The 27,257-nt window shown below is 47.4% G+C and overlaps 1 protein-coding gene and 1 long non-coding RNA gene across 2 annotated transcripts in view; one reads left to right on the top strand and one right to left on the bottom strand.

Moving 5' to 3' along the window:
* The window catches only part of CCDC3 (coiled-coil domain containing 3), a 45,110-nt gene extending 38,628 nt beyond the window's left edge, over positions 1–6,482 (bottom strand). Inside the window, 3 exon segments of the mRNA XM_050914050.1 lie at positions 4,880–5,054; positions 6,050–6,386; positions 6,389–6,482. Of these exon segments, the coding sequence (XP_050770007.1) occupies positions 4,880–5,054; positions 6,050–6,386; positions 6,389–6,461 (585 nt within the window). The 5' untranslated portion in view covers positions 6,462–6,482.
* Positions 6,483–7,068: 586 nt separating this feature from the next.
* Positions 7,069–9,816, top strand: LOC127028346 (uncharacterized). Its single transcript, XR_007767998.1, has 4 exons — positions 7,069–7,397; positions 7,986–8,069; positions 8,779–8,883; positions 9,446–9,816. It is a non-coding gene; the product is annotated as an uncharacterized LOC127028346 (long non-coding RNA).
* Positions 9,817–27,257: the final 17,441 nt, after the last annotated feature.

Genomic DNA, 27,257 nt, shown 5'->3' with positions numbered 1-27,257 from the left:
AGGCGAATACTGTGTTTCTCCCAGGGGCAGAGGGTGGGAAGAATCAACTAAAACTGTAACTACGAAAGGGAAAAAGGAGCATTCCTGTGTTATTATCTCCACCAACATCAGCTCTGGGACTGGGCCAAACCTGGGACCCAGGTACCTGCAACGTGCTGCAAGAAGGGGCCCCTCGCTCTACAAGAAGTTGCAGCCACTGGTTACAAACCCAGCTCCAACCCCAAGTCTGGTGGGAACTCGGGGCTTTAGCAACAACCTTGTGGAAACCGCTACGATGGCAAGCCGGAGTAAAGCAGGAGGTCTGCAAACATCACTAAGGGGCTGTGAGAAAAGTCAGGATGGAGCCCAATTAATTACTGCCTCTGCAAACCTGGAAGCCAAAATGCAAGTGCCTGAAGAAACGCCAGCCGGAGCTACCGTTGCTCTCCAGAGTGGCCAGAACAAGCACCTGAGTGAATTTATGAGACTGGGGGATTATTGGAAAACTATGGAAAGCAGCATCTGGCCCTCAGCCCAGACTGCAAGGGGCTTAAAAACACAGCCGGAATTAGCTTCCAGTGACAGCAGCAGGCCCAGGATGAGGAAGGTATTATCCCCAACGAGATGTGCCTTGGGTCTGGCCTCCTTTCACCATGCATCGTGGGGCTTTCTGAAAATTAAAAGGGTTTTCCCTCAACGGAAAAGGCAGGTGGCACATCCCCGTGCATCAAGATGTTCTTGCACATCTCTTTGCTCTCTTTTGCATCATCAGACACATGTGCTGGGAGGAGGAGAAGGAGCTGTCAGGGTTTTCCTCGTTTCGCCCATTGGGACAGCCCAGACAAGGCTGCCTGCATGCAAGGAGCACTGCAGAGAGAAGAGGGCAAGCAGGAGGACAGCATGTCAGCAGTTATGTTGGGGTCCTCCACTCCGTGGCTGGCTCAGGCACACCCTGCAGAAGGGACCTCTCGCTGGGAGCAGCATTACACGAGGCAAAAGACGTTCACCCATCACGGGGCTCCCTCACCTTCTGGGTGAGCACCCCAGAGCTACAAACACAAATTATTCATTGCAACTGCACATGCTTCCAGCGCCAAATTCGCCCTTAAAATGTCCACCCCAGAAATACATCAAGAGTAGGGCACAGGGCCATAAGCAAATACAGGGATTCAAAAAGTCTTTCAGAGCACAGGATCCAGCTGTAAACAGGAGATTTCATCACTCCTTCATTCCAAACCTACTTGGGCACGCTGCTTTTTGACAGAGCCGCTTTATAAGATGTCCTTGCGCACAGCTGTCCCAAGACCCAGGGGCAGGACCTTACCTACTAACTCCCGGAACCAGACCAGCTGCCTTCTGCTCTGAGGATCTCAGTGTCTCCATCTCTTCCCTCTGACTGCACAAAACAACCGTGATGGATTTTAACTAGCAATTTACGTCAGTACGCAGCAGCTAGTGAGACCCATGACTCCTCACAGCAGTGTAAGCCTCATCAGAAGACCCTTCCCTCCCTGTCCAAGCTCTCCACAACTTGACACCATCACAGAAGCCCCCCTTGGGCGTCCCCAGGCTCCCAAAGAGCCTCTTTTCCAAAAAGCTTCAAGAATAATGCTCTGAGTAATGCCCCCTTTCTGCGCTATGAAGCCACCACATGCCACAGGTTTCAGCTCAGGAGCCAGCACGGGGCAGCTCAGCCAAGTGCATTTGTAAATGGAAATTGTTCGCACTGTGATGGGATGCGAGCAGACATGGTGGCAATTGGGAAAGTCACCATTGGATGTGACAAGGCAAAGAGAGGAGCAAAACACTAAAGAGAGCTGCACCCTGGACATGGGCACCTGCACTGGGAAGAGCTGGGGAACAAATTCCTAATACCATGGCAGCCAGAAACGCCATCCCCTTCCCAGGCTAGGGCACGCAGGCACCGGGAGCCAGCGCTTGGCTGGGCAAAAACAGATGCAGGAGCTGAACGGGGGCACAGTCAGCCTGAACTATTTTTAACTGGTGCAGAGGAAGCTTTTACTTTTCATTACGAAGGGGAGACAAAGCGTCCGTCAGTTGTGCTGAATTTATTCACTCGACGGGTGGGCGTTGAAGTATGTAAAGCCCCCAGCCCTAGTCTGTGCAACCAGCAGCTCTAATCCCCCCTAGTCTGCTCACAGCTGCGCGGGGTCAAAGAGCACAACAGCTGAAATGCACTTTTGATACAGATGCTTTCGGTTGCCCCAACTTACCCTGCGGGTTTCTGCCTTGTGATTTCCATTAAAGCTAACCGGCAAGATTCACTGCTGGCATAAACGAGCACCAACCCATCAAGATCCCCTGCATTTAGCTCAGCGCGGCTAAATAAACAGTGCGGAGGCATCACAAGCAGACACTGGGAGTTGGATCTGGTGGCCCTCCAATGCCACTTTGCTCCCCCAGAGCAAAATCTGTGGATGCAGAGCCTTTACCTGCCAAATACATTGCTTGGGGCGCTGGGGAGCCTGCGGGCTGGCAGGGAGGAGGCAGGGCTGGGATCGGGGCTCTCCGCCTCCCCCTTCTTGCCCAGCCAGGGTTACGGCTCTGCGACCTAATTGTAAGATGATTCATTTTCTCCTAAACATCAATTTCTGTTGCTGTCCCCAAATATTTAGCAAAGGCCACCTGGTTGGTCAACACTAGAGGATCTGTCAATCGAGCTGGCCGTGCCCAATCAGAACTTTTACGTACTGTAGAAGGGGATAAAGTTCCTCTAGTGCACATAAAAAATATGCTAGGAAAAACAGTTTGGGTTACTCCTGCCTCAGGCAAAGGCAAACCCATTCGGGGGATTGCTTTTGCTCAAGGACCTGGGTGCACTTGGTGGGTGATGCGGAAGGATGGGGAAGTCCGATGTGTGCCTCAAGCGGATTTGATTTTAGGTGAGAACAGCCAATAGATTAAATTGTATGCTATTAATTGCTATGTAATCTTGCCACTGTATGTCATCATTATTATAATTGTTATATGCTATATTAATGGTATTACAGTAAGAATTACTTAGATTAATGAAGAATGAACTTTGACAAAACTGAGTGAAGTGCAGTAGTGATGGAACCAGGACTGACTTCAGCATGCAACAATCCAACACCACACACCATCCTCCCGCTGCGCCCAGTGTCACCCACACCAAAGCCCAGTTCTGTTCTGCCGACTGAGCGGACTTTGCACCATCCCTCCTGCCCAGACACACTGTTACGACAGATGGAGCCCAAAGTCATGGACTGAATGAACTCAACAGACATTTGATAGAGATGGCCCATAGACCGCGGGAATGATATCTGTGTGTATATATTAAAAGACAGGAAAAGTGATGGTGATTAATCGGAAATGTATCAGGAAGTGTGGGATCTGGGCATAACGTAAATGGTATAGAATAAGGGGTGGATATTGTCCTGGTTTTGGCTGGGACAGAGTTAACTCTCTTCTTAGTAGCTGGTACAGTGCTGTGTTTTGGATTTAGTGTGAGAATAATGTTGATAACACGCTGACGTTTTAGTTGTTGCTAAGTAGCGCTTATCTTAAGCCAAGGACTTTTCAGTTTCCCATGCTCTGCCAGCAAGCAGGTGTGCAAGAAGCTGGGAGCCGGGGCAGCTGACCCGAACTAGCCAAAGGGGTATTCCATACCATGGAACGTCATGCCCAGTATATAAACTGGGGGGAGTTGGCCAGGAGGGGTGGATCGCTGCTCGGGCATCAGTCAGCGGGTGGTGAGCAATTGCATTGTGCATCACTTGTCTTTTCTTGGGTGTTGGGGTTTTTTTGTTGTTGTATTCCTTTTCATTACAATTATTATTATTCTTAGTTAGTAGTGTATTTTATTTTATTTTAGTTATTAAACTGTTCTTGTCTCAACCCACAAGTTTTACTTTTTTTCTTTCCTCCTCCCCACCCCACTGGGAGGGTGGAGGGGGAGGCGGCTGCGTGGTACTTAGTTGCTGGCTGGGGTTAAACCACGACACAGTGGAAACCATCAGCCTCATAAAACAAGGTTTGTCACTAAAACAGCTCTCCAGGTTCCACTTTCGCAAATGTATATGCACATCCAGAACATGCACACACATAACTGCAGGTTGCTCCTCTCTGCCAAGAAAGTATTTATTAAAATCCTGCATTTATGACAGACACTACAACTCCATAAAGGGGCTCAGAAGCCACTAACAACGGGCATCATTGGACTTTCCATGCTAAAAATGTGCTTTCTTAAGGGAGGATCGCCTAGAGGGTGAACTACTTGCTGTGGCCTCCCTTGAGAGGAGAAAGAGGCATTTCATTCAGCTCGTTCAGAAGTAGGTGCCGGCGTCATTCAGACAAACCATGCCCTCATCACTCAGACGAAACATGCCTTCAAGAGTGTTTTTCCCCAGCTGCTACACAAACAGCTTAGGGCGATTAGTTCAGTAGATGTTTATGCTGTTATGTGGAGTTAGGCAAGAATAATCCCTTACAGTCTGTCATGGTCCAGGCACTGCTCTCGCTACATGAGATGCACACAGAAGTAAAAAAGCAAAGCTCTGCTCCTGAACATTTCAGCTGAAGTTGAAGTATGGGGTCTAGAGATAGCAAACCCAGGAATGACCCAGGTGGAGTAGGACAGGATCGCAAGCAATACTGGTTTCCAACCTATTGTTCATGAACACGTTGATACCAAGCTTTGCTCAGGTCCACGGGAAGCTAAAGAGCTAACACAGAGGTCAGCTTTGAAAACCGAGTTTAACATCTCCCCACCAGTGTGTTACTTTTTACCAGTGATGCCACCAAAGGACCAGGAAAATCAGGGACCTGCTGCTCTGTATTCATATATATATGTTTGCAAATTACATGGGAATGCCTGTGCCCACTTAGAAAACAAGCACTAGAGAGCAAATAAATCCCTTACCCGGTTGTCCTCTTGAATCTCCCAGTCACTGGAGAAGCTCAAGACATGCTGCGCCTGCGAGCAGTTAGAAAACTGGAAAAGGCTGGCAAACATCCTTCTATTTTCCTGGGTGTCCGGGAAAATCGCCTCCTGGAAGTTGACTCCGTGCGGCAGGAGGATGTAGTTCTCATCCATTCTGAAACACAAATTGCAAGGGCAGCCTGCTGTGAGGCTGAACAGCACCTCTTCTCCCGCAGAAGTCACCCATCGTACTTCAGCCTGGCTCAACAAGTGCCACCAAAGTCACCCCGACTTTTAGCTGGCATGTGGCGCTCAGCTCTCCTGGCACTTAGTTGCCAAGATGGCAATTTCCACCACGGAGGACTGGACCACGCAGCTGCAGTAAGGACCTAACAGGCTCCTGCCACCCTGCAGACATCAATGAACACCCATGAATGAGGCAAATCTATATTTTGGCCCATGGTTCCTACTGAATTTGCATCGCTTTGCCCTTGATCCCGGATTTTAAGTACTCCTTCACGCAGTCAATGAATAACTTGTGTAAAACATGTTTAAAGATATTGCCACAGACTGAGCACTAGACAGCATCAAACTCTGTTTCATTATGCACCCAGTGTAGGAATATACTAAGTATTTCAAAACAAGCCACTGAGTAGTATTTCGCAAACACTCTTGGATTGAAAGGTCACGGCGATGGCTCTGTTCCTACATTGTGGTTTATTTTCTTATTCTTTCGATGAGCCCAAAGTCAGGATTTGGCTGGGACTTGGGAGAGCCGAGAGAAAGCTATCGGGTGAGTATTTGGGTGGGTACGTGGGTTTTCAACTCCCATGCCAAACTTCGGCAGACAGGCGCTGGCCCCTCTCCAGCGCCGTGACCGTCCCGCCGTAAAAACAAAAGAAGCAGCACCCAGGAGCTACTCAACAGCAGCTCCCCGTACAGCTGCTGCCCGGCAATGCTGGAATATTACGGGTTTGGGGTTTGGTTTTTTTTTTTTCCCGATGAAACTGTGGGTGGACGCGGAAAGGAGAAGGCGCTGCGGGCAGAGCGGCAGCGGGACGGAGCGAACCCTCCCGGGCAGGGACGGGCGCGCATCCCCCCCCGGCCGCGGAGATGCCCCGGAGCCGGGATGCCGAGCTCCCCCCGAACCCCCCCCATCTCGGGACTCACCGGAGGAAGAAGAAATAAGCGTAGCCCTGCATGACGGTGTGCGAGTGGCAGGAGAAGTAGCCGAGGCCGGTGAGGTTGAGGCGGGAGCCGGCGGGCACCTCCAGCATGCTGCCCCACGCCTGGTCGCACAGCAGCTCGATCTCGGCCGAATAAAAGAGCCCCCCCGCTCCCTGCTGGGGACCGCCGGGGGGGCCCCTCTGCCAGGGCAGGTAGTTGTAGGCGCCGTAGGGGTCGGGGTGCAGCGCCAGCACCCGCGCGTAGACGATGATCGCCGCCAGCTCGGCTCGGCAGCCCTCGCTGAGCGGCCGCCACTCGGCCGGCAGCTGGCAGCCCCCCCGCCGCCCGCCCGCCCCCCCAGCCCCAGCCCCAAGCCCAGCACCAGCAGCGGCAGCAGCCCCGGTGGAGGCGGCATCGCGGGCGGCTCCGCGGCCGGGCCGGGGGGGGGGGGGGGGGGCCGGACAGGCGAGGGGGGTTAGGGGGTTGCGGGGAACCGGGAGGAAGACGGCCCCGGAGCCGCTGCGGGCTGCCCCGGAGGCTGCGGGGGACGGGGGGGGACGGGGCTGGGGGAGAGGTGCAAAAGGGCCGGGGTGGAAAAGGCAGGAAGGCGGCGAGGCGGAGATGCGAAGGGGCAGGGAAGCGAAAGGGAGGGGTGCAAAGGGGCGGGAGGGGGGAAGTGGAGGGTGCCAGGAGGCAGATACCCCCCAAGGGCTGAGATCCAAGCAGGCAGGGGTGCAAAGGGGCAAAGACGCAAAGGGTCGAGGGGCAGGGGGTGCACAGGGGCAGAGATGCGAGGAGCAGAGATGCAAAGGGGAGGGATGGGAAAAGGCAGAGATGCGAAGGGGGCAGAGAGGCAAAGGGGAGGGATGTAAATGAGAGAGGTGCAAAAGGGGAGGTGAAAAGGGAGGGATACAAAGGGGAGGGATGCAAAGACAGAGTTGCAAAGAGGAGGAATGCAAAGGGAAGAGGTGGACGGGACAGAGAGTGCAAAGAGGCAAAATGTAGAAGAGCAGAGATGCGAAGGGCAAGCAGACCCCGGGGTGAGGGCAGCTGCTGCCAAGCATCCCCTGGCCCCGGGGTGGGCACTGCCGGCGCCCAGGGCTTTGGGAGGTGAAGGGGTGGCTAGCAGGGTGCTGGAAGTGCAAGGGTCCCAGTGGAGCAGGGGGCTGTGCACAGCTCCTGCTGGGAAAGAAGAGCCTGGGAAACTGAAGATGTGTGTGTGGGGAAGCTTGTAACCCTGGTCACCCCCTTCTCCCACTTCAAATGAGGATGGAGAAAAACTTGCAAGTGGAGGAGAGCAGCTCTTTCTAGCAGCCTGCAACCGTTTTTGAAAATACATCTGGTGAGCAAGGTAAAAATAAAAAGCCAGGTCTCGATATATTTTCGCTTCCCACTGTTTCCTCCTAGAACCGGCTGAGGCAGCTTCGGGCTTCTCCAGCTTTTTGGCAGATGGTTCAGAGACTGACCCTCTCCCCACATACAAACTGCTGTGGAGCTTCTCCCGAGGATCCCTGGGGGCCCCGCACCACTCGCAGCCCAAAATAGCCTCTTTCTATTCCAGTATTCTCCTTTTCCCACTTCTGATCTCACTGGGGATAATAGAGTCAGGAATGGGCATGGGATGCTTAGAAACTTTTGTTAGATTATGAATATTATGGAGACATGGTCCCAGTTAAATCTCTCCCTAGCTGTGATGGTTACTAAAAGTTTGACAGCATGTCCTGGCTGGTTCCTTTAATCTCATCCTCTGCCTGTCTGTCTCTATCTGCCTCTGCAGTCCTCTACAAGGACTAGGAGCTCTTGGGAGCAGAAGGTGCCTTTTTGTTCCATGTTTGTGCTGTGCCCGGTACAGGGGGGTCCTCGTGCATGACTGGTGTTCGAAATAATGTGCAAAATAATGAATCATCAGTTAAATAATGCTGAGCCAACTTCATGACAGTGAGACAAGATTTCTTCTGTGACAAGTGTCTCCCTCTGGAATAGTTTCATCAGACTCAGCTGTGTGCTGAAGAGTTTAACAAAGGTAATATTCATATTTCATGATGGCATGGTCCTACAACGTATTTCATCATAGCTTTACGCAAGAACAGCAATGTTGGTTCTTGCTAAAACAGAAACAGATTTTGATTTTTTTTCCCCTAACAAAAACTCCAGAATGACAGATAGATTTTCTGACTTTTTTTTATAATCTATTTCTTGAAGATCAACAAATTGCTTCCACCTTTCAGGAAAAAAGCTTAAAAGACAATCCTGAAAAGAATTTTTTGAAGAAAATATCCTCAGGAAATCCCACCAGACCAACAAGATTAGTATTTTTTTAATGTTAACCATCAGGAAAAACTGCTTTTGCTTTGGAAACTGAAGGGACTAAACTGTGGTAGAGAAGGTTTCAGAGCCTCATTCAGTAGTTTTTAGATACACAAATAAGAACTAAGGAGAAAAACAAAGAATTGAGGCTGATGTTGACTTCAGACAAAGCTGGGGCCGTCCTGGAGGCATTTTGTGCAATCCAGTGTACATGGAGGCCTTGGTACAAACCTCAGGTTTCTGTTGAGAAAGGGTGCTTTGAGATGTTGGCAAAGACATCAGGGTCATGTGAAGAAAGAGAAGTGCTGCATTTGCTGGCATACACTGGCTCTGGGTGATGCTCTCCAACTCTCTTTTTGGTGGTGATTACCAGAGTGTGGAAGCAAGTAACTAATGTTCTTTGGAATTTCTCTATCATCCTGCAGAGTGGACGTGTCGGTGTTTTGAGGATACAGTGGGAGTCCGTGGAGCTGACTTCAGAGCTGAATGAGCTGAAAGGAGGTCTTGGCCATAACTCTGGAGCAGGCGCAGTAGGTATACAAGTCTTCACATAAAAATAAAAATACCTCTCACTTGAAAGTGCCAAGTGATTTCCTTGTCCTTTTCCATTTATGTTTGCTGGTGCTGTGCCCAGTGCCATTGTAAGGGCTCGGGATGGCTCGTCTTCTCCCATGTCCTCTGCGAGACGTCCCCAGCTGAGACCTCTCCCTGTCAGAAGGCTCTCTGGAGATTCATCAGTGTGTAACCTTTCCTTCCCATCCCGACAAGCTGGTCCCTTGGGCTATTTGCTGTTTGAGTTCATTAGCAACTTTCAGATCAGTATTTTAGTAAAGAATTAGAACCGTCTACATTCAGATCACAGTGATTAACGTGATTTTGCTCTTAAATTTCTCTCCACAGATGCACCGTCAATTTTCTTCTCTCTTCCTTCATTTCAGAGGTAGTGAAAAGTAGCAGGAGTATCTGAATCCATTCCAGGAGTCCTTTTTCTTCCAGCTCTGGATAACAAGGAATTAGTGACACGAAGTAAGGATTTAGAAACCCTCCCTGGAGACTGCATCCTTCAGATCTGTGTTTGCTGTTTCTCTGCAGGGATCCACTGGCTGATCTGAGATGTTCTTCAGTGCAGCGTGAATACTTTTGTGCTGTGAACTCAGCGTGGGTCTGACGAGTGCTGTAGCCAAAACCAGCTAATCAGAGGAGCACCAATAGAGCCAATTACCACTCAGGCTGCGCTTTCAGCCACTCATGCATGTGCCACAGTTATTCACTCACTTCCTCCGCTTAGATAGACTTGTAGACTTTGAGACAGGCTTGTGGTTTTCCCAGGCAGGAGCTCTTCCTTTTCTTCTGCACATCTTTACAGATATTTGAACCAAAGGTTTGTCCAGCCTGTGTCATTTTCTTTGCTGTTTCTGTGGCGATGCGGGTGATTTAAGCCTTTTAATAAAACATAGTTCTGTTCTGTCTCTCTCTTTGCCTTTAAAGTATTGACAGAGTTGAGCGTTAGTCCAGGTATCAAACAAGAGAGCACGGTGCTCGGAGTCTGGCTGCCTTTCTGACAGGTGTAGGTGATCTGAAACCTCAGCCCAGCTGTCTTTTATTTATATATCCACAGTGATTCCTTTGTAGTCCAGGGTACAAAATACCAAACTCAGATTTCTTTCCCTCTGCCCACCCCTCTTTAAACTGGGCAACCTACAAAGATGAATATTTGGCTGTGCTAGTGTCCCCACAGGAAGCGATGTTTTCGTTAGCTTCTTCTGTCTATGCTTCTCTAATTTGAGTCATTCTTCTTATAGTTTGACATTTGGTCCATCATATTTAACTATTTTTATATCAATGTCTGGGCTGGGTGATTCCTATTAAAAAAACCCCATATTCTCTGGCCAAAGTTCCCTGTAGTTCTTTAAGTTTCTTTCTTTTGAAGAGTGATCATGACCATGAAGAAATAGGATCTGTCTTTGGGGATCGACCAGGAATACACTGCTGTCTGAAAGAGTTTGCAAAGATTTACTTTATGCACAGCAGTAAAAAGACTTTCTGTAATACCATTTAGAATTTGAATGGAAAAGTGAGTAGAAGGATCAAAGAGTTGGTATGGATGGAGATCTTTGCCTACACCTTCATTATATCTTTCTGCCCTTTCTTGGCCTCTTCGGCCTTTACCCTTCCCCACTGCCCATCTTCCCCATCCTGCCCTCACTGTGCCCACAGGGTCCTGCTCTCCTCTCGCTCTGCCCCGATCTCTGACAAATCTCACCAATTTAAATGCAGTTTCCTTTGGATATGGACCTCTCTCCTGTTAGCTGTGTCCTCCTACCCAAACTCCCATCTCAGCCTGGCTCCCTGACATCTGGGGACATCTGGCCTCATCTCAGACCCATTGCGGTTGAAGGGGAACTGTTACTCTCATTCCAAGTGACCCTTTCTCCCTTTCTCAATCACTGGCACTATCACCTCCTCTTACCCATCACTTGGGCTTACAACCTAGATGTCATCTTCACCTTAGACTTTCCTCTCTATTCTCAAGGTTGTGTAGATGCTTCCCCTGTAGCTTCTCCTAGACGTGCCTTTCCTACTGTTCACACAACAAAGATGCTGTGCAGGCTCTTTCCTCTCATGTCTTGAGTCCTGCAGCATCTTTTCCTGGGCAGACCCAGCTTTGGCCCACCACTGTCTACCCAACTTGTTGCTACACACAGTTTTTCTAGCTCATCACTACTGATCACGTTCACCACCCATCTTTTCCTTGGGCTCCCTTGGCTACTCACATCCACCCCCTGCTTCATGCCAGGCTCTTAGAAAAGAGCTCTGAGGCAAGGACCTCCTCGGCTCTGCATTTCTGCAGCATCTGGTTCGTGAGCCATGACTGCAGGTCCAAGAATAAGAATAGCAACAACGTGCAAGCTGATTCCAGCCCAACTCAGTGGAGGCCAGAAGTTGCTGCGCTCAGAAGTCTGTTCATAAATCACTGTGAAATGCGCTGTCTGAGCACAGCTCCCAGTAGACATACATCTGCCTAACACATACCACTGACACAACTGGCAATGGGAAAAATATCTAAACATATCATTCCCACAGCTGCGGAGGAATGAATAAAGATGTCTAATTCCCCTGTCCCTGGGGTGAACTCTGGTCCAGGTAAATGCACTTCTTATAAATCAGAGGTTTTAAAGGCAGAGGGACCGTGAGGAAAGTCTAGTCTGACCACACTGGCTAGAATATGACACCCAAGGACTCCTGTGTCAAGATCATAACTGAATTTAGAAGAAGAAAGCAGAAGAAAGACATCCAGCCCTCACTTTAAAATCTTAGATGGTGGAGAAGCAAGCTCATCCCTTGGTGAGTTGTTCCAATGCTAAAATCTTGTGCTTTTTCCTATTCTGGATTTGCCTGGCTTCAGCTTCCAGCTATGGGATCATGTTGTGCTGTTGTCTGCTATGTGAAAAAAGAACCCTCTTATTAGAAATCGCCACCAGTTTTGGCATTTATAATCCAACACTCCAGCACTCCATTGAATAAATTGAATACAGTTCTTCTACTTGGTGGCAGGATGACCAGACTATCAGTCATTGTTGTAGCTTGGTTGCCCCAGATTTTCAACATCCTTTTCTCTTGCAGAGACCAGAGGTGAACTCTGGATTGTAGAGACTGCTCTGCAAAGAGCCAGGGAGAGGGCAGCACCACCACTCCTATTTGGTTTTCTGATCCTTTATCCAAGAACCACATTTATTCTGCTGGTCAGTGTTACACAAGTATGGAGCAATTTCCATTGGTCACTCCTGAAGAAAAATTGTATTGGCAAAGTACAATTTGCACTTCAATCCTAGCTCAGTCAAGTGAAGGCAATTCTGGCCTGGTTTTGGGCCAGAGCAATCATCCTTCCAGCACCCAGGCACTCACATGGTGTCTCTTCAGCTGCAGGATCACAGGGGAGCGATGAAGAAGGTGATGCCGTACATGTCCAAGTCCTAATGCAACAGTGATATTGTAGGACTTTGGCTTCTTGTCTGGAAATACAAAGATGGAGATGTGAAATGTTTTGCCTTTGCTTTAATAGCACAAATTTTCTGGATTTATATCCTGTCTCTCCTATGTTTTCAAAGAGTTGAATCTGTTTTAATTTTTGAATCACAGCTGGAGGTAACATGTTTGACATCATTGTCATCTTCTAAAGTGAATTTAGTGCTGCTATATGGTAACAGATTGCCAGGGCTGACTTCTCTCTGTGCCCCCGGCAGAAGAGCAGCAGGACAAACCTGAGCTGGGGAAGGGGTTGCCTTTCAAAAGGGCCAAGATGCTCCCAAACCAAAGCCCGCTCTGTCTTTGCTGAGTGCAGAGCTGATGTGCGGGTAGATCCAGCAGAGACAGGTCAGCAGAGACAACATCTCTCCCTGTGCAGCCTCCCAGTCTGCAGGAACCACCTTACCTTTCCTTCATCACTCAGAAACTAGAATCTGATGTCAGAGGACCTTGTGTAGAGCCCATATGGTAATGAAGATCACGACTCTCATGCTATTACTGACTGAGCAGGAACGGGCATGTGTGTCCAGGAGGTTGCATGGCCCTGACTTGGGATGGTGCCATGCAGATCAACCTTTCTTCTTGCAGTTTGCCTAGATAAAACAAAAAGGGGAGAAAGGCATCTTATAATGAGAGATGTTGGCACCACGTATACTTAATGCAATTGAACTCACATTCTGCTCAGTTTTCACAACCGGGTTCTTACTCTGCTGAGTTAATTCCCTTTGATGTCCCTTGCGTCCCTCCCCTGCTTTCATTGAGCTTAAAATAACCCAACTGTCCATCTTGCTTATGGAATTACTGAACTTTTAAGAGAACACAAAGTGCTCTCACATGAGGATTTGGGATTAAACCTCTCTTGTTTATGTTAAACATAACATCTTAATTCTTCCACTGCTGGAGGGCAAATGAGTCTTCACAACCCCAAAGGAACCTGCTTTCAAGCCCTATAGCAAAGGTCTGTGCGATTTGTTTCTCATTACAGATGTTCTTTCCGGTAAAGTTGTCTCATGGTATATGACAGTTCTCTTACAAAACACCTTTATGCAATTTAAAGCATTTTTACTTAAACATTTTCCATTGTAAGACAACATATGCTTAATTTTCAGCACATTTGTCTTCTCTCAAACTGCACTAATCAGTGGAGTACCTGACTTTTTTCCAGGGATGTGGTAAGGAACACAACTGCCTGCCATCCATGTCTCATCCAACACCCAAGGAGCTCTGGATTTGGAGGGGGGAATCCCGCTGAAGCTGGCAGTTCCCTGAACTGGGTTTGACTCCAGCCTCCTGGCTCTGGGAGTACGTGTACCTTCTGTACAGATGTGCGTGCTCATTTGGAGGGGCAGACCTGTGGGAAGGGGGGGCAAGGCAGCACAGATTACTGGGTAGTAGATTACTGTAGACTACTACAGGGGTGAGAAATGCTCCTGCACCTCATGAAGTCCCACAGATGAAGGGAATAGGAAATAACATGGATGAGGCAGACACAGTGATGCAGAGCCCAAGAGAAAACCAGAGACAGCAGGGGAAAGGTAGAGGAATTGGGAGGAAAGGCAAGAAAAGACTTAGGACAGGAGAGAAGGGGCAGTGAGCGAAGTAACTGGTCAAGGAAAATTTTAGGCAAAGAAGGAATGAATGAAGGAATTAAGAAGTTTGGAATTTAACTTATTGAACATCATATTGTAAAACTATTGAAATAGGGACAAGAAAGGAAAAAAAGGAGCAACTAGAATCCTAAGCCTTTTTTTTTAAGCGAGCGCTGCTTGCAGGTGTCTGGTATAAACACCATCAGAGACACCTGCATTTCCCCACAGGACCTGTCAGCCTTCTTAAAACCAGCTTTCGCTCAGCAGTCTCACCCTGGCCAGCTTGCATTGCCTCTTGTCCTGCAGAAAGCTGGGCTTAGCTTGAGTGTCATGCCCTGCCTCTCGGCTGGTCCCCATGCTCCTGACCTGCCTGCAGCCAGAGAGCTGCTCTCCTTCATCTGCCCGCCTTCCCCACCACGGCCCCGCCATCACCCCCTCTTTTGTCTCATGAGCATCCCCACATCTACTTCCATTTCTGGGCCATTTAAATGAAGTACCAAGAGAAGGGGAGAGATGGGCTTTCTTGTCTGGGGTGGCTTTATAAGCTATGTCCCGGACAGTGAGGGCTCAGAGCGTTCCCACCAACATCCATCAACACTCACATGAGATGTGCCCGCTCCCCACAAACCGCCTATTCCTCAAACACCAGGCAGCAAGTTTCTCCCTTTAACTGCTACCAAGAGAGCATCAAACCATCTAGACAAACCTCTCAAAACGGCTCAATGCCCTGCTCCATTAGTGTATGATGAGCTCTGTATTTTTCTGTGTCTTGGGTAGGTCTTGTTCTTCTCTGGTATGCTTTTGAATAGGGCTTCCCAGGTCTTTGACACAGATGCAGTGTTCACAGAGCAGCTGACAGGAAAGCACATCCCCTCTGCCACTGTGCAGGAGGTTTATTTGGATTTCAGAAATTGCCCTCAGCAAAGTATAAAAAAACTATACTTAACCCAGTGAGTTAACCCAAGCACACGGCCAAGGTAGTGAAATGGGCTCTGATCCAGCTCCCCCACCAGAGATTCCTCCCTCCTCTCATGGCAATCAGCTGTCTCGTTGCTGAGCAAAACTGTCCTCCTGACTCAGGGGAATTTCTTCCCCCAGGAGCTGGGTTAGCAATGCCACCGACATTCACTGGGGACTCATTGGATGCTGGCAATGAAGGCCGTGCTGCTGATGGTGTTGGTCATCTAGTCCTGCTCCCGACCTCCTTGGCAATGAGATGCTCCCACCATTACCAAGGAGGAAACACCTCTACTTCTGAACCTGCCTTGGCTAAGTGAAATGCATCCATGCAACTTGCTGATAACCCATTGGGAGAGGCTGACTGCTATGCTGTTGCGCAGCAGATCGGTGCATTTGCACGCACAGAGCAGCCAGCGCAAGATCTTATGTCAAGGCCAGGACAGCTGTTCCCTGGCCACCACTTCAAGGGCTGATGACACATGTATAGGGCAGGTGGTGTTAGAGCCAGTGAAGGCTACAAAATCCAGCAGCAGCAGCAGCCTAAGCAAATGATTTGCTGGATTATATTGCCTGTCAGCAAAGCTGCCTGGCTCCTCCTTGGACTGCATTAACTGTTCGGACTGAAACATTACATTTTGCATGTTTATCTTGGGTAGATTTATGTGGAAAATGTTTCAATGGTCTCTTCACCAGGGAAGGCTAAAGAGCAATGTTTTGTTTTGCTTGTGTTGAAGACTGTGTTCCCATGAGTAGAGGCGAGACCTTCATATCTGTCTGAAAGGTGGGAATGGAGAAAGAGATTGACTGGAAGGATAAGATTTGGGAACCAAAAAGCCAAGCCTGGTAGGTCACAGAGGTAGCAGCTTTTTACTACATAAAGGGCTTGTGAATTTGTATCCATTAACGTGTTTGTGTCACTCAGATAAAGTGGAGACAAGCACCACAGGAAAGCCCATGTAGGTGTTAATAGTTCTGCCTCTCAAGTTCTGCCTTTCAAATCCTTAATGATTCAGAGAGGGGATTTCAGGACGTTTGCACACTGAGCAGTGAAGATAAAACATAACTGCTCTAGAAGGGCACAGTCCAAACTGCCGCTCAGGGCTCACCGCCTTGAATGAAGTCTTAGGAGACAGCAGACGTTCTTGTGCTACTGAAGATTTACCATTACGCATTTGCATCTGTGTGCATGTAGCACTTGTTGAGACACCAGGAGAGACCTTCTCTGCTGTTCCTGTCTCCAATGCAATAGTTAGAGAAGAGCTGCCTTCTGCAGACACCCTGCTAAAAACCCTGCTGTGTAGAGGCTTGCTGGAGCTGGGCACGGGCACAGCCTGAGGTCTTGCAGGAGTCTGAAACACTTAGGAGGGGCTTTCACAATGCAGAAGTCCCAAAGAAATTGTCCTCACTACTTGGAGGGCCATCCCATTCCAGGAATTACTGGGAATAAGAGTACAAAGTCACTTGCAGCCCCTCCATCCTCTTGCTGTGGGTTCACCGCTGAGGCTCAGCTCTGAGCCTTGTCTGCTGCACAGGTGATAACATAACCATAAGGGGAAGGAAAATATCTCTTTCACAGAGATGTATGTTAATCTCCAGTTCTGACTAAATATATCCCAGCTGCTAGGAACAGCTGTGAAAGACTTTTTTTCTTTGCCTTTTTCAAGTGTGATGCATTCCTCCTCTTCACCATGCCCTCATGGAAGGGGGAAGAAGAGCGTAGGATAAAATCCTTGCTCCGGGGCAAGAAAAGATCCAAACTGCAGCTTTGCATAAATCTGTCACTTTGATTCCCCTAGGAACAACTGCAAACTTGAAAAATGGCATAGTGAAGCAGGCACAGGTGTTAACTCCTCTTTTTTCAATTGGTAAAAAAAAAACAGGGAGAAAAAGTTGCTGTGAACAGCCCCCAGAACATGATTTCTTTCACTCAATTTTATGCTTCATTAGCTCTTCCAGGACTATCTGTGTCAATAAAGTCTTATTTCTAAACCAGAAAGGAAATGGCGAAATAGTCCTGTATCAATATCTGCTGCAAAATCCACATTAACCACCCTTTGCTGCTTCTGCTGTTTTATTCCCTCCCTAGAACAATTTGTGAGGGGTTTTTGCTCGCTCTCTCTCACTTTTAAATGCTAATGCATCTGAGAGTTGCTGGGTTTGGCTCGGGGGTGGGAGGCCAGCCTCTGAGGAGGCTCAGTGATGTCTTTCACCCCAGGGTCAGCTTTGTATCCTGCATTAAATTTGGCTCTTTTTTACTTGAAACAAAGAAACACTGTTGTTACAAACATTTCTCCTCTCCTCAGTCTGGGCATTTTCAGCCCCAAACGCTTCAGCAACAAGTGGCCAGATTTTGCTCCGGCGAGCGGAGGCGGCCGTGGGGGCTGAGTTCATCTTTGCTGGGGCCCAACACGGCGATGCCCTGGTTGCACCCCAGGAGGACTGACAGCACCGAGGAAGCCTGGAGGCAGGGGCTGCCCCAGGATGGGTGGAAGGAAGGAGAACCACCCGCATCAGGGGCATGCGGCGGGGGCCCCCCACTCCGGCAGGGATGGCACAGGAACCCCTTGCCTTGCCTGGGGCTCCTCTCGCCCCCCGCCACCCCACGCAGACCCCGGCTGGCTGCAGCCCAGCTCCACACCCCTACCTTTTTTCCCTTAATCTTTCATGCTCTCATTAAGCGGGAGGAGTTTTCGTTAAGGCTCCATCGTAAAGAAGGAAATTGCTTTTGCCACTGCAGTCCCAAGGGCTGTACATTTCTCAGGCAATTAGAACTTTATCAGGCTCTATGCTGCAGAGATAAGGTTTGCTGAATATGTGTTGGCTGACACAGACTGACACAGACGTATAGCTTAAATAATGTAAGTGAAATGCTTCGAAGTCCTTTTTTTCTTCTTTTGGGGCTGGTTTGTTTGTTTGTTTGTTCGTTTGTTTTAAGTCCTTGCCCAGTTCATTGGTGAAACTATATTTACAGTAAAAGAAGTGAAAATATTCAGGATTGTGTTGGGTAGCACTAGTCACAGTGTCTAAGCCTGGCAAGCTGCTCTCTCTAGGCGTGATGGACTTGGTGACCACTTCTCTCCTGTGACTGTCTCGGGAGCACAACCTGATGGGACTGGAGAGCCCACCAGATTGCTCACTGCTTTCTCGCACCAAACCACCCCAGGACTCACAGTGCTGAGCCAGGAGACCCGTCTCTCGCTCTGACATCGGGGGAAGATGCCCACACTGGAACAGCTCTAATCCTACTCAGCTATAATCTGAGAGTATATAGAAAACGGTTTACCCACTGAGGTAGTTTTGCATTTCAGTGCTGCACTGCTTGCGTTGGAAGCCAAATTAATAATAAGGTTTGGCCAAGTTCTGCATAGGTTGAAACCTGACTTTTGGCTCAGCTTCTGTCTGACAAAGAGCAAGATCTCGGTGTCCCCATCAGCAGCTTTGCTTCTGGGGCTGTCGTTCCCATTCCAGCAAACAAGCCATGGGTGGCTTGCCTCCAGACTGAGGATACCTGTGGGTCTTGTGAATTGTAGTGGGGGGGTTGCATGGGGTTGGGTTTAAACAGATGAAAAGTCAGAATTCGTGAGATTTTTGCAGCCTATGCAATTAATTTGTAATGACAGAGCTAGGATGAATTCCACCACTGTAGTACATGGCTGTGCCTGGGGACATGCAGAAGTTCAAGCTAATGTACAGCTCTGCCTGTTGCGTGGCGACTGATGGATCACACTGAATCATACCAAGAGTTGTGCTGGATTGTGCTTGGAGTTTCTCCTTTCAATAATCTACCAACCTTCACTGAAATCAACAGGAGGCTGAAACTGATGTTTTTAACGTGAGTTGGGTTGGCTGTTGAAATCCAACATTATTTGAGATCATCTCTCTTACGTTCTCCCTCTGAGATCCAAGAAATTTGCTATGGACAAGTGCTATCATGCGTAGATATGATGAATATACGATATGATTTACATTCCACAGTTCAGGTCAGAGTTCAGATCTCTCTTAAGCAAAAGATCTTTTTCTATCCAATATCCAGAAGTGCTAGAAGACAATTTCCTGAGAGTTCTTAAAATCACTTTCCTCTTGGTTCACCTTTCCTTAAAGGCATTTGACAAAGTGATGAGTCCTGCACGGACTGGAAATTGCAGAACATTTTCTGAAAGCCAACAGAAATGCACTGAAAGACAGTAAAACCCAACTGGCCCAGCAGGTAGGGACTTGGACTTGGGACACCAGAGTGTAATTCCCTTTTCTGCCACTGGCTTCCTGTGACACTTTGGGCAAGTCACCAAAGGCCAAATACTTAAAAATATGAGTCTTAGTCCCATTGTATCCCAGATTCCCATTTGTAACTAGGGGTAACACCATTTTCTTTGATCACAGTGGTGTGGTGAAGCAGAGATCCTGGAGTATCACAATACTACAGTAAGGGGACTACATGAATAAAGCTCATGTTGTAGGAAAGACTTCTAACAAAGAATTTATAACTAGCAAATCGAGGAAAAGAAATACAGCAGTGAAATGTTCAGTATTGCTAACTGTGTGTTTAAAGGTTTGGGAAAATGCCTAGAGCTGCAAGTAGGTGCCAGAGAAATTAATTATGATAATAAAACTTCTGGGAAGAGGTGGAAATGCTGGAATGATCAAATCATGTGTAATTACGAGGAACATTTTCTGTCTTCTTGGTAACACAGAGCTGCAAGGAATGTGCGTGTTGCCTCCAGAAATGTTAGGGGCCGGGATGTCATTCTTTCAGAAACAAAACAGACAAGAACTGAAAGGAAAAAAAAAAAGGAAGAAAAAGAAAATAAAAGCCAAACCAAACAGATGCCTCACAGGTCAGACGCAGCAGCCAGAGCTTTGAAAGGCGGCCAGGGGAAATTCCCTGAGAAGTTTCCTTCTGCTCAGGTAGGAATTCCTCACCCCTAACCTTTGTTTGGGATCAGCTGAATCATGTTATATGGTCTTATTTTTCACTCCAGCCGTACACCTCCAGTCTGCACACATCTGAGTGGATTACGAGGGACAAACAAGCCTCTACCCTTCCTTTCTTTCCTCCGGCCCTCACGTTCATGGTTAGAGCTTCTTTTCCAACATAGTGGCCTCTGCCAGAGCCACCTTGGTCTCAAAGGGCAGTGGGCAAAGCCCACGAGACCAGAAGTGCTTGCTGCAGTGAAGAGCCATGTGATTGCTCCTTCACTGACATATTTAAAGGCAATATTTGAGAAACTGCTGCTCATTGCAAAAAATTATTCATAAAAACCCAGCCCTGATGGCAAGTTGGCAGCACAATTACCTAAACTCTCTGTATAGAAACTCCAGGTCACTGGTGACTATTTAAGGCTGTGCTGTTTCAAGATGAATTAATTGCCTCGTGGGTTTCCCCTGGCTCTGCAAGGCTTTTCCTGGATTCACACATACTGCCAGCTGCTGCACAGAAAGCCAGTGGGGAAAGATAGGGCTGGGAGAGGAGATACAGATGGGCCCTGTCTAGCAAAGCTTTGGTTTCGTTGGCTTCTGAACAGCACGATCTCTTCGTGCTGCAGATCTTGTTGTGCTGCAGGCCATTGAAAAGAAATAATAAAAAAACACATTGCAAGCCATGAAAATGAAAGGCTTTGATCTTGCTCTGCTGTTTGGGAGAAAGGCTGCAAACTCCACCCTGCTGAAAGGCAGCATTAGCTGAGCTTCTCAGAAACTCACTCACTCTTACAGGCTTCATCCAAACTACAAACTGAGCCCACAACTGCAGCTTTCGTTGTCCCTTTAAAGGAAGCTTTGATACACAGTAGTGGGATTCCCGCACACACAAGTACAGGTTTTCTTGATTCTTGTCCCTTCTTACAGAAATGGCATGTAATTCTTACTCCTTATAGAAATGGCATGCAATTCTCCATGGAATAATTGCTTCGGTGCATCACATGGCTTGTCCTCAATATGGCACCCAAAAGCCCTGACGCACTGAGCGTTATCCCAGAACATTGTCCCGGTGGATGCTCCCATCCCTCGGCAATATTTAAACACCTTTAAATCAGGCTGTCTGCCTCCTCACACTATTTAGGATTCAGAGCACTTTTCGTGGACACTCTGTGGAAGGATCCCTGGAGATCCCATGAAAGAAAGGAAATCTTTACTTTGTATTTTGTGTCTGTTGGCTCTGCAGTGATGCTATCATGTATCTCCTGGGTTGCTGACATCTTGGCATTAATCCTCATCGGATTTCTTTGCCAGTTAAATCCTGATGTCTCAGATGTGATTTATGCCTTTACTGACAAGTCCATCAATAGACAGTCTACTCCATTAAAATAAGATTACTCCCCAGAGAAGCCCCCTGTTCTCAATTTTATTAGCAGATTTGATCTAGAGATGCCCAAACCCAGTACTTTCAAAGAACACACCATGTGGGCAACTTCCATCTGTAAACTGCAGATGCCACGGGGGTGGTATGACAATCTGACGTGCCATCCTACTGCACCCCTTCCCGATGGTTTACTGGGATTAAGAGACCCTGTCCCTTAATCACTGTGTAATTTCACCAGGGGTGTTAGAAGTTTATTGCAGTCTTTTCCAGAGATGACAGCATTTCAGTGAGGGGATGCTGTGGAGCATCATATTCTAGTGGGGTTCTCATCGTGCACTGCGAGAGTATCCAAATGCCCTTCAGAAATGCCTCCAGCAGTGTGTTTATTGCCTTTATTTTTTTTTTCACTCCCCAAGTTAAAAGCTATTGTTTGTCAGGCTCTTTTCTTCTTCGTGTACTTTATATGATCAGCTCTCAATAAATGCACCATTTAAGCTTTAGGATGAAACCTGGAAATAGCACTCAGACCCCTGGAGAGTTCTTTCCTACAAACTAAAGATGCTTTCAAACTATTCTGCCTGATTGCATCCCGATACCGAATGATTCAAGAGAGCAATCCTTATGCACTTCTGCCACTCTTTTGGTGAGAACCATGACAGCACAGCACAGGGGGGAGCAGGCTGTTTGGCTTTTTTTTATTTTGGTGTTTTTATCCCATTTTCCACCTCAGTCTGCACCTAATTCTCAGATATGTTAGCTCAAGCTAGGAAGTAGCTGCTCTGATTTCAAGTGAAATGGGGTTTACTCAGCTGGCTGCCTGCTTTGCTCAATTATTAATGTTGGAGCACTATTGATTTTGCCTCCCTGAGCTTAGCGGCGAACAAGTGCTGAAAAATGGAAGTGGCAAGCAAAGGAACAAGGAGAAAACAGCATCTATTTCCAGCACAGTTCAGTCATCTGAAATCCAAGTGGCCCATGAATTACGTTAACCTGTGAAAAGTCATTCCCACAGACGTTATTTTTTCCTTCTCAAATTCCTCTAGTTACTTTCACTCAACATATTCTTCATTTCCCGGGTTCAAGGATAAGGTGTTTTGGGGTAATGGCTTTGGGCAAATGATACCTTTACATAAGCTGGCTGTAATCTAGGAAACTCTTCGAGATTTGGTAGGCAGATAGCACACTGAAGCGCTTACAGGCAAAACAAGTTACAAAACCAAAGTAATATATTAGCCCAGCTCTCACTCTCAAACACAATTTGCCCCCCTCAATCCCAAAATGTACTTTACTGGCTACAGTCTCAGGCAGTCCGAAATCTTAGATGACCCCTTGCTTTCAAAGAATAAAGCAGAGAAAATGCCTCTTAAGAAGTTCACCTTCATGAGCTCCCCATGCCCCAGCCCTAAGTGACCCCATAGCTTACAGATCCTACACAAAAATCCTCCAGGACCCTAAAGCACCCTCCATCATAGTCTCTCTGCTCTGGGACACACTACTGCTGCCAAAACCCACCGTGTCCAGCTGGGACTCCAGCAGCGGCTGTGTTAGAGCCCAGCTTTGGCCTCGAGGAGGAACTACTGGGCTTTGAAAGAGATTTGTACTAAATCCCCACCCAGAGCACAGCCTATAAACGGAGGGGGTGGTTTCAGAGGGAAAGTTATCAGGTCAAGGAAAATCTTTGCAGAAGTCAGAACTGGCCATGTATAGGTCAATAGGGTTCTACCACGATATCAGGGGGAGCCCAGATCCTATAGTGATGCACTACAGAAAAACTGCAAGTAGAAGCAATCCCTCAAATGGAAACCCTGTTGGGAACGATGCCAGGTCTTAGTGATATTTGACCCTGGGCTTGATTCAGATTTTGTCACAGGTCCTTTTCCTGGGGAAGAATAGGCTACACCAAAGCAATGAGACCTGGATAGGAACTCTGTCATTTGGGCCCTATTCTGACATTGCAATGCTAATAAATGCATAAGGTAAAAATAATATGTCAAAGTAATAATATCTTACATGAGTATCTAAACCCTTCAGTGAGAGCAGGTCCCTAAAAATCATTAAATTTTCTTCCCCTTTCAGTGTCTCTTGCATAAATAACCCCCTTTTAATAGACAGAAGCTATGATGTAATGCAATCAAACGTAAGCCTGACTTTTCTTTCTCTGCAGCGCACACAGTTGAGGCCAGGTACCCCTCCTCCTTTGTACCCTCTAACCTAATGGCCAGCCAGAAGAATCCGGCAGCCAGGGAGAAAGGAAAGAGATTAAAGAGATGGCTGGAAGTGAAACAGTGAGCACCATAGGAATGACTGCAAAGAAGCTGCCTGGGGTCCCGTTCGGGTCTGCATTATGTCCTGTGCAACTCTGGTCACCTCAGGGGAGCTTAGCAAACAAAAGTAACCACATGTGTTTACCTCCTGTACACTATATTCTCCAATAATCTACCCAAAGAAAACAGTATTTCTTTAGACAAGAAAGCAAGGGAACAAGTAAGTGAAGATGGGGGAAAAAACAAAACATGTATAAAGCAAGCATCAGCTTTGAGGCTGCAACCTATGGGTTAACAAGATCTTTTAATAGGTTGTTTCTCTGTCCTCACAGAACTCAGCATGTCTAGAAACACATTTTTTATAGCTAACTTTCTATAGCATCAGCTTGTTCTCATCTCTGTAACTAGTTTATTGCAGCTATGATAATAATTGATCAACTTGTAAACCTGATTATAAAGTCTGCTCCCTCATCGGCTTTGTTCCCTGGCTGACTCTTGCTTTTGAAAGCAGCATGGATTTACAGTGGTGGCTGTCTGTGGCATCCATCCCCTCTGTGGCTTGCCATTAATGCTGCCTGGTTTGGGAAGCGCAGTCTGGCTCCAGTGGAGTGGCTGAGGATGTCTGGTTACAGAGCCTCCAGCCATTAACCCCACCTGGGTCTGGTCCGAGCTGAAAAGAGAATATTAAAGTTGTGGAGGGAGTCAGAAAGGCTGGCAGAGGGGAAGAAATACCTCTGTCTTGTATTCGAGCATCCCGTGGTCCTCACGGGTCGCACTTGTGAGATACCGAACTCCACAGAAGTGGATGCCCTTCAAACAGCCCTCTGGATTTGATAGTCACAATGCTGCCTAAGGCACCTGAAGGCCAAAGATAGACAATATATTAAGTAGGAGATATCTGAGAGGGATCACTTGCTACTGGGACATCCACAGGCTATCCCTTGAGAAATCCAGTCTGAATCACCCCCAGCAGAGCGGACAGGCAGAAACAGGATTCAACAAAGGGTTTGACATCTGGATATCAATCTGCATCTCCTCAGGAAGCTGGACTTGATTTCTGCATGCATCAATGTCTCTCCCTTTAATACCCAGGTACATCCTTCTGTGGAGAAAACAGATGGTTACTGTGCTGCCTGGGTGTGCCGTGAGGAACTTCTGTGTTGCCAAAGCCATTTTTTATCTCATTGGAAATGCTGAAATGGGTTGGGAATTCCACATTATGAGTACTGAGAAATGACGTCTTCTCAGTGAGGAGAGCACCGGGACAAGAAAGAAGTGCTTTGCCATTTCTCTGCAGCACTGTGCTTCAGCCCTCAGTGGGGAAACCATGGAGTCGGGTAGCTCAGGAGCCAAGTTCTGTGCTCAGGGGTGAAAGGGAAATCCCACCTGAAGGCCCCATGCCAGCTGCAGCCTGGCTGTGTGGTTGGACCCGTCACACAAGACAAAGACAAGAAGACATTTGTTTCATGACACAATGTAGAGTCTTAGGTGCCAAGGCACCTAAACAAATCAAATGAGCTAGCCCATGCCATGCCATGCGGCTCTGCACAGCTCGAGTTAGGAAGCACTATTACAGCCACGCTGTCATACATGAACCCTAAATTAAGACAATTTATTTCTGCATGGGAGGAATTCACCGTGCACATGCGTACCTACGAGAGATGAGCTAGCTGCCCAATGTCAACTGGCCTTGCAAGTAACAGGTGCTTTAATTTAATTACCAGTGCTTGAAAACCCAAATCAAAGTCTCTGTGGATGAAAAACATAGCAATTGACTGACAAAAAAATCTTTAACTTTCTAAGCCAAGATGTCCCTTTAGAGCTGAAACAAGTCTAAAAATCATTGCCATGATAACTAGATTAATCTTTCTTCTCGAGAACATGAGGTATCCAACTAAGCAAGACTTTAGTAGCAGTAATTACTTGACTTAAATAAAATAAGTGTATGTATTAAGTGTATTTCAGCAAAACACACTAAATTTTATTCATACCACTAGTGGTAATAATAACGGTTAACAAATCAGAAGCATTGTTTCATGTCCTAAGGAGCTTTAGAAGCACTAAGGAATTAAGGATTTGCTAATAAAGAGTGGTGAATAAACAAAAATCACAGAAGGATTTTAAGAAGTTTGAATAAGCTACAGAAATCAATGGAAGATAAATGAAAACCCAGAGAAATCTGGTTTATATTAAAAATCCCTAAAAACAATAATGTAACATGGTCTGGGTGAAATGAGGTCAGTGTGTCTCTTTCCAGAACTGAACAGATGTGCCCACAACGCAGAACCCACCACAACAGAGGTCCTTTCCTTGGGAAGTTCGGGACAGATATAGATGGTGATTCTGGCAAAGGCGCGTCATGCCAAGAAGCAGATCCCAAAGACAAGGACAAAACCAGGATGAGAGAAAACTGCAAGAAGATGGTCAAAACATAAATATCCAGGTATATTAGCCTAACATCTTTCTCCGGTTATGCTTTTATGGAGATACTTGAAATTGTAATAAATAAATAAAACCCTGCTGCTTCAGAAGGGGAAATCTGTGATCAAAGAGTTCTTTCAAGGTGCCATTAAAATTAAGGCATTAAATTTATGCTTTTACTGAAGTACATAAGCAGCTATTTAACCAGCTCTGGGCCTTTTATTTTTCAGCTGTTGGTAATGTTAGAGCCTAAGCCCCTGCTCAGGCTTTGCTCACTAGCAGCACTATCTTTGATTCAAGCATCAATGCATTTTAGTGTTGTATCTTAAGGCTCAAACCTGCAGAACACCAACTTCACTTAAAAAGTGCTGAGCGCCCTCAGCTGTCTGAAAAGCAGTTTGTGCTCTGCCAAAATTTCAAGTCTATGTCACTGCCTTGAACAGCCTCGGAAAAATTCTCCTTCTCTTCTTTTTCTTGCAAACCAAATTCTTCCCAGTATTCATCACTCTCCCAGTGACAGTGCAATGGCAGGCTCTGGATTTCTGGCCTGTTTTGCAGAGGACGAGTGCTGCGTGTTTGCCACCAAGCAGGGCAGATTACCCCTGTTGTGCCCGGGAGGCAGAGCAGAAGTGCTGAGCAGCCGGGGCTGGCATCCCTCTGGGATCTAGGCATCGCTGAGAGCTGGGGTACCCCTCTGTGGTCTGCAGGGCAGATGTCCATTGAAGGCCTCTCGCTCTAAGTCCCTGTCGTAGTTTAACCCCAGACAGCAACTAAGCACCACACAGCCGCTTGCTCACTCCACCCTGGTGGGATTGGGGAGAGAATCGGAGGGGTAAAAGTGAGAAAACTCAAGGTTTGAGATAAAGACAGTTTAGTAAGTAAAGCAAAAGCCACGCATGCAAGCAAAGCAAAACAAGGAACTCATTCACTACTTCCCATCGGCAGGCAGGTGTTCAGCCATCTCCAGGAAAGCAGGGCTCCATCATATGTAACGGTTACTTGGGAAGACAAACGCCATCACTCCGAATGTCCCCCCACTTCCTTCTTCTTCCCCCAGCTTTATACACTGAGCATGACGTCATATGGTATGGCATATCCCTTTGGTCAGGTGGGGTCAGCTGTTCCGGCTGTGTCCCCTCCCAACTTCTTGTGCACCCCCAACCCGCTCACTGGTGGGGTGGGGTGAGAGGCAGAGAAGGCCCTGGCTCTGTGTAAGCACTGCTCAGCAACAACGAAAACATCCCTGAATTATCAACACTGTTTCCAGCACAAACCCCAAACATAGCCCCATACTAGCTACTGTGAAGAAAATTAACTCTATCCCAGTCAAAACCAGCACATGATAA

The sequence above is a fragment of the Gymnogyps californianus genome, chromosome 1, assembly GCF_018139145.2.
Source record: "Gymnogyps californianus isolate 813 chromosome 1, ASM1813914v2, whole genome shotgun sequence".
NCBI classification, from domain to species: domain Eukaryota; kingdom Metazoa; phylum Chordata; class Aves; order Accipitriformes; family Cathartidae; genus Gymnogyps; species Gymnogyps californianus.
This window is presented reverse-complemented; position numbering and strand designations above follow the sequence as displayed.